At 48.1% G+C, this 13,622-nt stretch overlaps 1 protein-coding gene across 1 annotated transcript in view; it reads right to left on the bottom strand.

Moving 5' to 3' along the window:
• The window catches only part of slc38a7 (solute carrier family 38 member 7), a 58,047-nt gene that overhangs the window by 8,956 nt on the left and 35,469 nt on the right, over positions 1-13,622 (bottom strand). Inside the window, exons 7-8 of the mRNA XM_072279264.1 lie at positions 12,014-12,128; positions 9,954-10,101 (exon numbers count right to left, since the gene is read on the bottom strand). Coding sequence (XP_072135365.1) covers positions 9,954-10,101; positions 12,014-12,128 — 263 coding nt within the window. The remainder of the gene's footprint in view (positions 1-9,953; positions 10,102-12,013; positions 12,129-13,622) is intronic.

Genomic DNA, 13,622 nt, shown 5'->3' with positions numbered 1-13,622 from the left:
TTTGAATGACTTTGGACTAGGTGATGACAGGACCCTGCAGCTTGAACACTGACTGACTGACCCTTGTGCTTCCAGCTGACAAAGACGTGCGGTGAACTAGGACAGCCCAACAAGCATGGATGCTCATGCCCACGTCCCTTTCCAGTACCGTGGCTTACTGAGTTTCTATTGGGGCCCTCAGCACAGTCTCTATGCATGTACTAACGATGACACTAGCCTGTATCAACAGTCTGCTGAACTCTGCACTGCATTCCTCTCATTTCCTTGCCCCTCATTCAAAGGCAGCAACTTCTGGGTGAGCACAGCCTTGTTTGTCAAAGTGGGTCACTAAGTTTCTTCCACACTTTGAGGGTTAGTGCGATTTCCATTATGACAAGCAATCACCACAGATGACTGCCGTGCATTAGGAAAGGTGAACCTGTCCTTCTTCCTACCCCCAGCTCAATACTCATCCCATTGCCATGGTTATGCTAGTGTAATCATGGCAACCATGTGCACCATCGACAACAGGTTCATCCAGCTATCCACCTGGTTTACTCTGACTGTGCTGCCCAGAGCTGTGGTCTCCTCCACAAAGAGGGGCAGGGCAGGGAAACATCACCACCTCACAAACAAGAGAAAATCTGCGGATGCTGGAAATCCCAGCAACACACACACACAGAATGCTGGAGGAACGCAGCAGGCCAGGCAGCATCTATGGAAATGAACAGTCGGCATTTGGGGCCGAAATGTCAGGGCTGGAGAAAAGAAAGATGAGAAGTCAGAGTAAGAAGGTGGAGCGAGGGAGGAGGAAGTAAAAGGGAGTGAAGTGGTAGGTGAGACCAGGAGGAGGAGGGATAAAGTATAGAGCTGGGAAGTTGATTGGTGAAAGAGACACAGGAGTGGAGAAGGGGGAGCGTGATAGGAGAGGGCAGAAGGCATAGAAGATAGGAAAGGGGAAAGGAGCAACAGAGGGAGGCTACGAGCAGGCAAGGAGATAAGGTGAGAGGGGGAAACGGGACAGAGGGGGTGCTCACTACTGGAGGTTCAAGAAATTGCTGCCATTAGGTTGGAGCAGTATAGAAACATAGAAAATAGGTGCAGGAGAAGGCCATTCAGCCCTTCAAGCCTTCACCGCCATTCAGTATGATCATGGCTGATCATCCAACTCAGAACCCTGTACCTGCCTTCTCTCCATACCCACTGATCCCTTTAGCCACAAGGGCCATATCTAACTCCCTCTTAAATATAGCCAATGAACTGGCCTCAACTGTTTCCTGTAGCAGAGAATTCCACAGATTCACCACTCTCTGTGTGAAGAAGTTTTTCCTAATCTCAGCCCTAAAAGGCTTCCCCTTTATCCTCAAACTGTGACCCCTCGTTCTGGACTTCCCCAACATCGGGAACAATCTTCCTGCATCGAGCCTGTCCAATCCCTTTAGGATTTTATGTTTCAGTCAGATCCCCCCTCAATCTTCTAAATTCCAACGAGTATAAGCCTAGCTGATCAGTCTTTCATCATATGAAAGTCCTGCCATCCCAGGAATCAACCTGGTGAACTTTCTTTGTACTCCCTCTATGGCAAGGATGTCTTTCCTCAGATTAGGGGACCAAAACTGCACACAATACTCCAGGTGTGGTCTCACCAAGGTCTTGTACAACTGCAGTAGTACCTCCCTGCTCCTGTACTCAAATCCTCTTGATATGAGTGCCAGCATACCATTCGCCTTTTTCACCGCCTGCTGTACCTGCATGCCCACTTTCAATGACTGGTGTATAATGACACCCAGGTCTCGTTGCACCTCCCCCTTTCCAAATCCGCCACCATTCAGATAATCTGTTTTCCTGTTTTTGCCTCCAAAGTGGACAACCTCACATTTATCCACATTAAATTGCATCTGCCATGAATTTGCCCACTCACCTAACCTATCTAAGTCACCCTGCATCCTCTTAGCATCCTCCTCACAGCTAACACTGCCGTCCAGCTTCATGTCATCCGCAAACTTGGAGATGCTGCATTTAATTCCCTCATCTAAGTCATTAATATATATTGTAAACAACTGGGGTCCCAGCACTGAGCCTTGCGGTACCCCACTAATCACTGCCTGCCATTCTGAAAAGGTCCCATTTATTCCCACTCTTTGCTTCCTGTCTGCCAACCAGTTCTCTATCCACATCAATACCTTACCCCCAATACCGTGTGCTTTAAGTTTGCACACTAACCTCCTGTGTGCGACCTTGTCAAAAGCCTTCTGAAAATCCAAATATACCACATCCACTGGTTCTCCCCTATCCACTCTACTAGTTACATCCTCAAAAAATTCTATGAGATTCGTCAGACATGATTTTCCTTTCACAAATCCATGCTGACTTTGTCCGATGATTTCACCGCTTTCCAAATGTGCAGTTATCACATCTTTGATAACTGACTCTAGCATTTTCCCCACCACCGATGTTAGGCTAACCGGTCTATAATTCCCTGGTTTCTCTCTCCCTCTTTTTTAAAAAGCGGGGTTACATTAGCCACCCTCCAATCCTCAGGAACTAGTCCAGAATCTAAAGAGTTTTGAAAAATTATCACTAATGCATCCACTATTTCTTGGGCTACTTCCTTAAGCACTCTGGGATGCAGACCATCTGGCCCTGGGGATTTATCTGCCTTTAATCCCTTCAATTAACCTAACACCACTCCCCTACTAACATGTATTTCCCTCAGTTCATCCATCTCACTAGGTCCTCTGTCCTCTACTATTTCCGGAAGATTATTTATGTCCTCCTTAGTGAAGACAGAACCAAAGTAATTATTCAATTGGTCTGCCATGTCCTTGCTCCCCATAATCAATTCACCTGTTTCTGTCTGTAGGGGACCTACATTTGTCTTGACCAATCTTTTTCTTTTCAGATATCTATAAAAGCTTTTACAGTCAATTTTTATGTTCCCTGCCAGTTTTCTCTCATAATCTTTTTTCCCTTTCCTAATTAAGCCTTTTGTTCTCCTCTGCTGGACTCTGAATTTCTCCCAGTCCTCAAGTGAGCCACTTTTTCTGGCTAATTTGTATGCTTCTTCGTTGGAATTGATACTGTCCCTAACTTCCCTTGTCGGCCACGGGTGCACTACCTTCCTTGATTTATTCTTTTGCCAAACTGGGATGAACAATTGTTGTAGTTCATCCATGCGATCTTTAAATGCTTGCCATTGCATATCCACCGTCAACCCTTTAAGTGTCATTTGCCAGTCTATCTTAGCTAATGCACATCTCATACCTTCAAAGTTACCCTTCTTTAAGTTCAGAACCTTTGTTTCTGAATTAACTATGTCACTCTCCATCTTAATGAAGAATTCCACCATATTATGGTCACTGTTACCCAAGGGGCCTCTCACAACAAGATTGCTAATTAACCCTTCCTCATTGCTCAATATTGTCTAGAATGGCCTGCTCTCTAGTTGGTTCCTTGAGATGTTGGTTCAGAAAACCATCCCGCATACATTCCAAGAAATTCTCTTCCTCAGCACCCTTACCAATTTGATTCACCCAATCTATATGTAGATTGAAGTCACCCAGTATAACTGCTGTTCCTTTATTGCACACATTTCTAATTTCCTGTTTAATACCATCCCCAACCTCACTACTACTGTTAGGTTGCCTGTACACAACTCCCACCAGCGCTTTCTGCCCCTTAGTGTTATGCAGCTCTACCCATATCGATTCCACATCCTCCCAGCTAATGTCCTTCCTTTCTATTGCATTAATCTCCTCTCTAACCAGCAATGCTACCCCACCTCCTTTTCTTTCATATCTATCCCTCCTGAATATTGAATATCCCTGAATGTTGAGCTCCCATCCTTGGTCACCCTGGAGCCATGTCTCTGTGATCCCAACTATATCATATTCATTAATAATTATCTGCACTTTTAATTCATCCACCTCGTTACGAATGCTACTTGCATTGACACACAAAGCCTTCAGGCGCGCTTTTACAACACTCTTAGCCCTTATACAATTATGTCGAAAAGTGGCCCTTTCTGATTTTTGCCCTAGATTTGGTGGTAGACCTGAGGAGAGCTAAGGTACTTTCCATCCAAGGGGTCAGTGTGGACATAGTGGAGGATTACAAATACCTGGGGATACGAATTGACAATAAACTGGACTGGTCAAAGAACACTGAGGCTGTCTACAAGAAGGGTCAGAGCCGTCTCTATTTCCTGAGGAGACTGAGGTCCTTTAACATCTGCCGGACGATGCTGAGGATGTTCTACGAGTCTGTGGTGGCCAGTGCTATCATGTTTGCTGTTGTGTGCTGGAGCAGCAGGCTGAGGGTAACAAACACCAATAGAATCAACAAACTCATCCGTAAGGCCAGTGATGTTGTGGGGATGGAACTGGACGCTCTGATGGTGGTGTCTGAAAAGAGGATGCTGTCTAAGTTGCATGCCATCTTGGACAATGTCTCCCGTCCACTACATAATGTACTGGGTGGGCACAGGAGTACATTCAGCCAGAAACTCATTCCACCGAGATTCAGCACAGAGCGTCATAGGAAGTCATTCCTGACTGTGGCCATCAAACTTTACAACTCCTCCCTTGGAGGGTCAGACACCCTGAGCCAATAGGCTGGTCCTGGACTTATTTCATAATTCACTGGCATAATTTACATACTACTATTTAACTATTATGGTTCTATTACTATTTATTATTTATGGTGCAACTGTAACGAAAACCAGTTTCCCCTGGGATCAATAAAGTATGACTATGGATTTGTCGGCCTGCCACTTTTACTTTTCACCTTACTACTTTTTGCCTCTATCCTCATTTTACACCCGTCTCTCTGCACTTGTTCCCATCCCCTTGTTGTGAACTAATCTCCTCTCTCCTAGTCTCTTTAATTTGATTCCCACCCTCCAACCATTCTAGTTTAAAGTCACCTCAGTAGCCCTCGCAAATCTCCCTGCCAGGATATTGGTCCCCCTAGGATTCAAGTGTAACCCGTCCTTTTTGTACAGGTCACACCTGAGCCAAAAGAGGTCCCAATGATCCAAAAACTTGAATCCCTGCCCCCTGCTCCAATCCCTCAGCCACGCATTTATCCTCCACCTCATCGCATTCCTACTCTCACTGTCGCGTGGCACAGGCAGTAATCCCGAGATTACTACCTTTGCGGTCCTTTTTCTCAACTCCCTTCCTAACTCCCTATATTCTCCTTTCAGGACCTCATCCCTTTTCCTATGTATGTCATTGGTACCTATATGTACCACGACCTCTGGCTCCTCACCCTCCCACTTCAGGATATCTTGGACGCGATCAGAAATATCCCAGACCCTGGCACCAGGGAGGCAAACTACCATCCGGGTCTCTGGACTGCGTCCACAGAATCGCCTATCTGACCCCCTTACTATCGAGTCCCCTATTACTACTGCCCTCCTCTTCCTTTCCCTACTCTTCTGAGCTACAGGGCCGGACTCTGTGCCAGAGGCACGGCCACTGTCGCTTCCCCCAGGTAAGCTGTCCCCCCCAACAGTACTCAAACAGGAGTACCTATTGTTAAGGGGCACAGCCACCAGGGTACTCTCTATTACCTGACTCTTCCCCTTCCCCCTCCTAACCGTGACCCACTTGTCTGCCTCCTGTGGCCCCAGTGTGACCACCTGCCTGTAACTCCTCTCTAACAACTCCTCATTCTCCCTGACCAGACGAAGGTCATCGAGCTGCAGCTCCAGTTCCGTAACACGGTCTCTTAGGAGCTGCATCTCGGCGCACCTGGCGCAGATATGGACGTCCGGGAGGCTGGGAGACTCCAGGGCCTCCCACATCTGGCATCGAGAACAACAAACTGCCCTCACACTCATACTGCCCCTCTCCTCAAATAACAACAAAAATGAAAACCAAACCTTCCTCGCCCGTTTCCGCCTAAGCCCGTTGAGCTGAAGCCCTTAAGCCTTCACTCCGCTCCCGGCTCACTCCGCAGCCCGCAAACTACGCTGCCCGCTGTATGAGGCTCTGTTCCTTTTAAATCTGCCGCGCTTCACTGCCCGACGTCACACGCCTGCGCAGTCCCGCCTCTCTAAACGCCGATAGGAGGCAATGGACTGACATGACAGAATGGGAATGGGAAGTGGAATTCAAATGGGCAACCACTGGGAGGTCCCGCTTTTTCTGGCAGACGGAGTATAGGCGCTCGGCAAAACGGTCTCCCAATCTACATCGAGTCTCACCGATATACAGGCCACACCAGGAGCATCGGATACAGATGAACCCAACATGAAGTGCCGCCACACCGGGAAGGACTGTTTGGGGCCCTGGATGGTCGTGAGGGAGGAGGTAATAGGCAATAGGTGCAGGAGTAGGCCATTCGGCCCTTCCAGCCAGCACCGCCATTCACTGTGATCATGGCTGATCATCCACAATCAGTATCCAGTTCCTTCCTTATCCCCATAACCTTTGATTCCGCTATCTTTAAGAGCTCTATCCATCTCTTTCTTGAAAGCATCCAGAGATTTGGCCTTCACTGCCTTCTGGGGCAGAGCATTCCATATATCCACCACTCTCTGGGTGAAAAAGTTTTTCCTCAACTCTGTTCTAAATGGCCCACCCCTTATTCTTAAACTGTGGCCTCACCCATCAGCGGGAACATGCTTCCTGCCTCCAGCGTGTCCAATCCCTTAATAATCTTATATGTTTCAATAAGATCCCCTCTCAGCCTTCTAAATTCCAGAGTATACAAGCCCAGTCGCTCCAATCTTTCGACATATGACAGTCCCGCCATCCTGGGAATTAACCTTGTGAACCTACGCTGCACTCCCTCAATAGCAAGAATGTCCTTCCTCAAATTTGGAGACCAAAACTGCACACAGTACTCCAGGTGTGGTCTCACCAGGGCCCTGTACAGCTGCAAAAGGATTTGTGGGCTCATGCCAAACTTCTTCAGTCGCCTGAGGTGGAAGTGCAGGGGCAGGTGTGGCACTTGCAAGGATAAGTGCCAGTAGGGCGCCTCCGACAGGATCCCACCACAAAGCACGATATTCCCCACCCGTCACTTCCTGCTTTCCACAGGGAACATTCCCTACACAACCCCCCTGTCCATTCATCCCTCCCCACTGACTCTTCCTCCTCTCACCCCATCTTCTCACTAACCTCTTATTTTTTTCTCCAGTCTTGATGAAGTCTCGGCCTGAAACGCCGATGGTTTGTTTACTTCGATAAACAGATGCTGCTCTGCCCGAGTTGCTCCAGCATTTTGTGTGTGTGCTGCTCAGAACATTGCGCTCGCCGCCAAGTCACGCACCAGCCTGGCATTCGTCACCTCTCCTTCAACATCCACCCTCGACCCCACTAACACTGCACAAAACAGACCCTTTGGCCAACTCATCCATGTTGACCAGGGCGCCTTCCTGAGCCAGCCCCCATTTGCTTACATTTCGTCCCCATCACTACAAAGATTTCCTCTCCACTTACCTGTCCAAATGTCTTTTAAAATTTGTAATTGTACCACTTCCTCTGGCAGCTCACGCCATTCACTCACCACCCTCCGCATGAAAATGTGTACCTCACATCCACGTTAAACTTTCCCCTCTCACCTAAACCTGCTCTTCTGCCTCTGCCCCCTCAGGCTGATAATCCCACTCCCAAGGGCAGCAAGGACTGGGGAATAAACATGGACATTACCCACTAAAACCCCACTATACTGGAAAGTAACAGAGATTAAATGCAACACACACAATGCTGGAGGAACTCAGCAGGCCGGGCAGCATCTATGGAAAAGAGACAGTCAGCGTTTTGGGCCGAGATCCTTCATCAGAACTGGAATCCCTCTTCCAGCAAAGATCAATATGGGCAATGATCATCTGGTTTGGATTGAAGGCAAATTAGAATAGTGCCAAAATGACACCAACCCAACTACCCTTGGGAGTAGCATGTGAGGGAGTCAAGAGATTTCAGTACTGATGTCCAAAGCTGGTACACAGGCTTAAGGCATCAGAAAAGTGATCTCCTATGTGACTTGTCCATTTCCTCTGAAAACAAAACCACTCATGCAAACACAGTAGATGCTGCAAATGCAGAACCACAGGTCACAAGATTGGACAAATGTAGTGATGTTGCCTTGCCAGTTAGAAAGGAAAAGATATAGCTCAGGACAAAGGTAGAACTAAATAACAGGTGTGGAAGTGGCAACAGCAGACAATTGCTCCATTGCTTTACCTAGTGAAACCATCTGCGTGTGCAAATAATTCAATATCTGTGGTGAAGCAACACACATCAAAGTTGCTGGTGAACGCAGCAGGCCAGGCAGCATCTCTAGGAAGAGGTACAGTCGACGGTTGCTGGTGACACACATCAAAGCAATCTGCCTGGCCTGCTGCGTTCACCAGCAACTTTGATGTGTGTTGCTTGAATTTCCAGCCTCTGCAGAATTCCTGTTATCTGTGGTGAAGGTTGGTTCGTAGATGCTTTACTATCCTACATCTGGGTTCATTGCACAGAGCCCCAAACACATCCTCCTTTCCCTGGTTAAAAGAGGCACAGATCAAGTGGATAGCCAGGGATATTTTCCTAGAGAGGAAACGGTAATTCATAGGGCACAATGCTAAGGTGATTGGAGGAAAGTATAGGGGGGAATGTCAGAGGTAGCTCCCCCCCCCCACACACAGAGTTCATGAATATGCTGTAGATTACAAGTACCAACACTTGGAAGAGGAGTAGGTAGTGCTGAGGAAGCAATGCGATTGCAGGACTTAGACGAACTGGAAGAATAGGGGAAAACGTGGCAGATGGAATACACTGTTGGAAAATGTATGATAATGCATTTTGGTAAAAGGAACAATAGCGTGGATTATCTAAATGGGGAGAAAATTCAAACATCAGAGGTGCAAAGGGACTTGGGAGTCCTTGTGCAAGACTCCCAGAAGGTTAATTTACAGATTGAGTCTGTGGTAAAGAAGGCAAGTGCAATGTTGGCATTTATTTTAAGGGAATAGAATATAAAAACAAGGAGATAATGCTGAGGCTTTATAAGACACTAGTCAGGCCGCACTTGGAGTATTGCCAACAGTTTTGGGCCCCATGTCTCAGAAAGGTTGTGTTCTCATTAGAGAGAGTCCAGAGGAGGTTCACGAAGATGATTCTGGAATGAAGGGGTTAACATATGAGAAGCATTTGGCAGCTTTGGGCCTGTACTCACTGGAATTTAGAAGAATGCGGGGGCGGGGTGGGGATTGGATCTCATTCAAACCTACCGAATGTTGAAAGGACTAGAAAGGGTAGATAAGGAGAGGATGTTTCCAATGGTGGAGGGTGTCCAGAACTTGAGGGCACAGCCTCTAGTTTCAGAACAAAGGTACGGAGGAATTTTTTTAGCCAGAGTAGTGAATCTGTGGAATGCTCTGCCACAGACTGCGGTGGAGGCCAAGTTGTGGGTATATTTAAAGCAAAAATTGGTAGTTTCCAGACTGGTCAAGACATCGAAGGTTATGGCGAGAAGGCAGGTGTGAGGGGTTGAGTCGGAGCTGGTGACTGTTGGTACCGTCTTGCACCTTGGCCCCAGAGTAACACTGTCTGGTTTGACTGTGTTCATGGTTGAAGGACAATTACTCTCGAATCAAATGTCATGCCACGTCTCAAATTACTAACACACTGTATTTGTCCTTAAACATTAGTCTCAAGAGGGTATCTATCCAATTTGTATTTGAATGAAGATCTACACTCAGCTTTGACTGCCTTCCTACAGCTGTTCCAGAGATTTCCCATCTTATTACAGAACGTACACTTCGAGAGCATATCTTGGCTCTGAAAAGTTTTGTAATGCTCTGTAGCACAAAACAAATGCATGTTTTTCTGTTTCTTATTGATGGCAATCTACCTCAGCAGCAACGCTCCCTCCTCCCACCGCAGGACTCTGCCATGGCAGGTAAAGGTGATGAATCCAATAACTGACCAAGGGCCAGTCCCCTTCCCGGTCCTGCAGTCAGCTGCAAGCCTCACCTGCCACAGAAGTGAAGGATGGGGTAGGAGGTGAGCACACACAGGATGATGGAGGCTCGAGCCACAGCCACAGAGATGTCGGTTGACGGATACGACAGCAAGATATCAACATTCACCCTGGAGCCAAAGGTCAGGAAACCACACACTCCTGCAGAGAGATTTGGACAGCAGTCAAAGGTTTGTGGTGAGTGTGGGTGTGGGTGAGCGTGGGTCAGTCACACAACATACACCCCACACTGACATTAAAGTCCACAACAAGGTGGTCCGTGGCTTCCTACCGGTCACCCCTCACCTCTCCAAATGCTGCCAGCAGGCCATGTGCTGGTTCAACCCGGAGCAAAGGATCAAACTTTCCCAGGATAGGTACAACAGCAGTGAGACAAAGCGACCTCTCTCTATGCCATCGCACATGGACTTCAGCTCCACAAAAACCACCTCACTTTTTCTCTTCCTCAGCACCAGGCAATCTGACAACCAGCACGTTTTTGGGACAGTACCAAGAGTGATGAGAACCAGAGGGAGGGGACTGAGTCCAAGATCCTTGTTTAGTGAAGCTTTCACCCTGAAAATCCAGAGTGGGTGATAAACCAAACCTGCTAGTAATGGAAAAATGGCTCTGCGTTCTACACACTGCTTTCATCGACCCCACCAAAACAAGTCAGATGCCAAGCCCTCCTGCAACCACCTGCTGGGCATGTTCTATCAAAGCTCACACACAGTGGACGGCTTCTTTCATTAGTCCTCACTGTTCCTTCTGCATCCTTTGATCACCAGAGCTTATCCTTGTCATCCCCCACCTGATGGTGACTTAACATGTATAAAAAACTGAGGAGATGGGATGCAACAACAGCAAATGAGAAGAACAGCATCTCACTCCATCTGGCACACAATGAACTTCCAAATTGTCCAATTTCAGATAAACTATCCCTTTTCCCACTCCTTCTGATCTACCCAGCTCTTTCCACAACCTGCCGCTGCCCCCCACCATATTGTCTCTCATCCCTCTACACATTATCTCCACACTCCTCCCACCGGGTGCCCTCCCCTCACCGAACCCCCCCATTCCCATGCTCCAGCGCCCCACTATCATAGTCCACCACCCCCAGCCCTTGGCTGCCTGTCAAAGTTCCCAGTCTCCTCTCCTCTGCTGTCAGCTCTTGTCCCACCCCTCGCCTTCACTGGCTCTCCCTCCTTTCCCTTACTTTCAGTCACAGTGAAGGGCCTCAACCTCAAACGCCCACTGTCCATTCCTTCCCCCACAGATGCTGCCTGACCTGCTTTACACTCCAGATTACAGCATCTGCAGTCCCTCATGTACCCGAGATCTCCACACTCCCCCCAATTCTCTGGTGGACTGGGAACTTGATGTCCCACTACTGAGTGTCTTAGTGTATCGGAGGGGTTGTGACTGTCACAGGACAGCACTGCCCATCTACCTGGTTGAAAGGCACGCCACCTGCCAATCAAGGTTTGACCCCCCCCGCCCCCCCGTGAATCACCTGGGCTTGACTCATCAGCCCTGCTGCACTGTAAAGGAAGCCACGTGTGCTTCACCCTCTCTCTATTTGCTACCTCCGAGGGACCACCCTGCCATTGGAGAGTTCTGCATTGGATAGTGTTAAGGGCGTGGATATTGTCCCTAAGCAGAAGAGTTGTGCCCACACAGAGTCAAGGGTGTCGGGTATTGTATTGACTTTTCCCTTGGGGGTGTGTGTGTGTGTGTGTGTGTGTATATATATATACACACATACTTTGTTCCCACGCGATTTTATTAATTGTCCGCGTGTTTTATTGTTGATCCAACTACTGTAAATTGTGTGCGCGTGCGTGGCTTCTGTTGCCATTTTCACGTTTAACCTTCTGTAAATAAAATACTTTACTACCAAGGCTGTGTCCAGAGTCCTCGTCTTTGAGACCTATCAAATCTGTTTCCTCACTTCCAACACTTAGCACCCCCCCCCCCAACCCACCAAGAGGTTTTGCCTGCTCCAGTGAAGCACTGGGAGGGTGGGGGTGGGATAGAATTGTTATCTTGGTGGTGGGGCAGATGTGCAGCATACCTGTGCCTGTGTACACAAACAGGCAGACCAGGACTGCAGCCGTCACTACCCAGCTCCAGCGTTGCATCGATGGCCTCTCCATGCTGTGGAACACCGGGATACTGCTCACATGGCACTGCCGATGGCCGGGGGCGGGGGCGGGAGAAAGAGACAGGAGAAAGAACGGCTTAGCAACAGGCCCTCTAACCTCCGCTTCACCTCAGGCAAGGACTGTCAGATTTATTATCACCGACATATGTCGTGAAACTTACCTTGTGGCAGTACAGTGCGAGACAAAACACAGAACGTCACTGCACTGTCCAGGCCCTTTGACCCACCATGTTAACCTACTCCAACATCAATCCCACCCTTCCCTCCATTTCCATTTCTCAATCACCCATGTGCTGTCCAAGAGTTAATAGAGGAATTTCTACAAGCTACAAAAAATAAACAGAACCAAGGTGGAATAGCGAGGTGGTCTGCACAGTAGCACAGTGCTCAGCACAATGATTTACAGTACAGGCCACCCGGGTTCAATTCCAGTCACTGCCTGTAAGGAGGTTCCACGTTCTCCCCGTGACTTTCCAGGTGCTCTGGTTTCCTCCCAGAGAACAGAGACGCACATCTCGATCGGGAGGTGAATTGGTCACTGTAAATTGTCCGATTATTAGCACAAAGACGCACGTACCGGTCAGGAGGTGAATCGGTCATTGTAAATTGTCCCATTACGAGCACAGACACACATGTACCGGTTGGGAGGTGACTTGGTCATTGTAAATTGTCCCATTATTAGCACAGAGACACATGTACCGGTCGGGAGGTGATATTAGGCTAGGATTCAATCAGAGGATTGCTGGGTAACAGCTTAAAGGGCCAAAGGGCCTACTACATGCTGTGTCTCAATGAATAAAAACTAAATAAGGTTGAAAGAGTACAGATAACATTTACAAAGATGTTGTTGGGACTGGAGATTTAGGGAGGAGTGGAATAGGTTAGGACTTCATTTCCTGGAGCACAGGAGACTGAGGGGAGATTTGATGGAGGTACATTTATAAAATTATGAGACGGGGTAAATGCAGGCAGGTTTTTTCCACTGTGGTTGGGGGAAGACTAGAACCAGAGGTCATGGGTTAAAGGTGAAAGGTGAAATGCTGAAGGGAACATTCTTTACTCAGAGGGTGGTGAGAGTGTGGAACAAGGTGACGGCAGAAGTGCTGGATGTGGGTTTGGATACACAAGTGGATGAGGTGGGTACGGGCACCGTGGTCCACGTCTGGGTCAACGGAACTAGGTAGAATAAAGTTCAGCAGATGGGATGGGTCATGGGCTTGTTTCTGTGCTGTAGTGCTCTTTGGCTCTATAACTCAGGAACAGAGAATTCAGACCTCTCGTTGCAGAAAAGCATCTGGCCCAAATCTTTTAAAATCCGAACATGCTGAGGACAAGTGAGGGAGGCAGTATTTGTGAAAAGGGAATCAGGGCTGATTCACCAAATGGGGATAGAGTGAGCCCTAGTTTTAGTTTGCAGAGAGTGAGGAGGATGCATCGGGCAAAGGTGAAGCCAAGAGAACTTGATTCCCGAGGAGACATTGGACAGTCCTGGCTGGACTATCAGGATGGCATGCAAACT

Source organism: Mobula birostris, chromosome 15 (genome assembly GCF_030028105.1).
Source record: "Mobula birostris isolate sMobBir1 chromosome 15, sMobBir1.hap1, whole genome shotgun sequence".
NCBI lineage: Eukaryota > Metazoa > Chordata > Chondrichthyes > Myliobatiformes > Myliobatidae > Mobula > Mobula birostris.
This window is presented reverse-complemented; position numbering and strand designations above follow the sequence as displayed.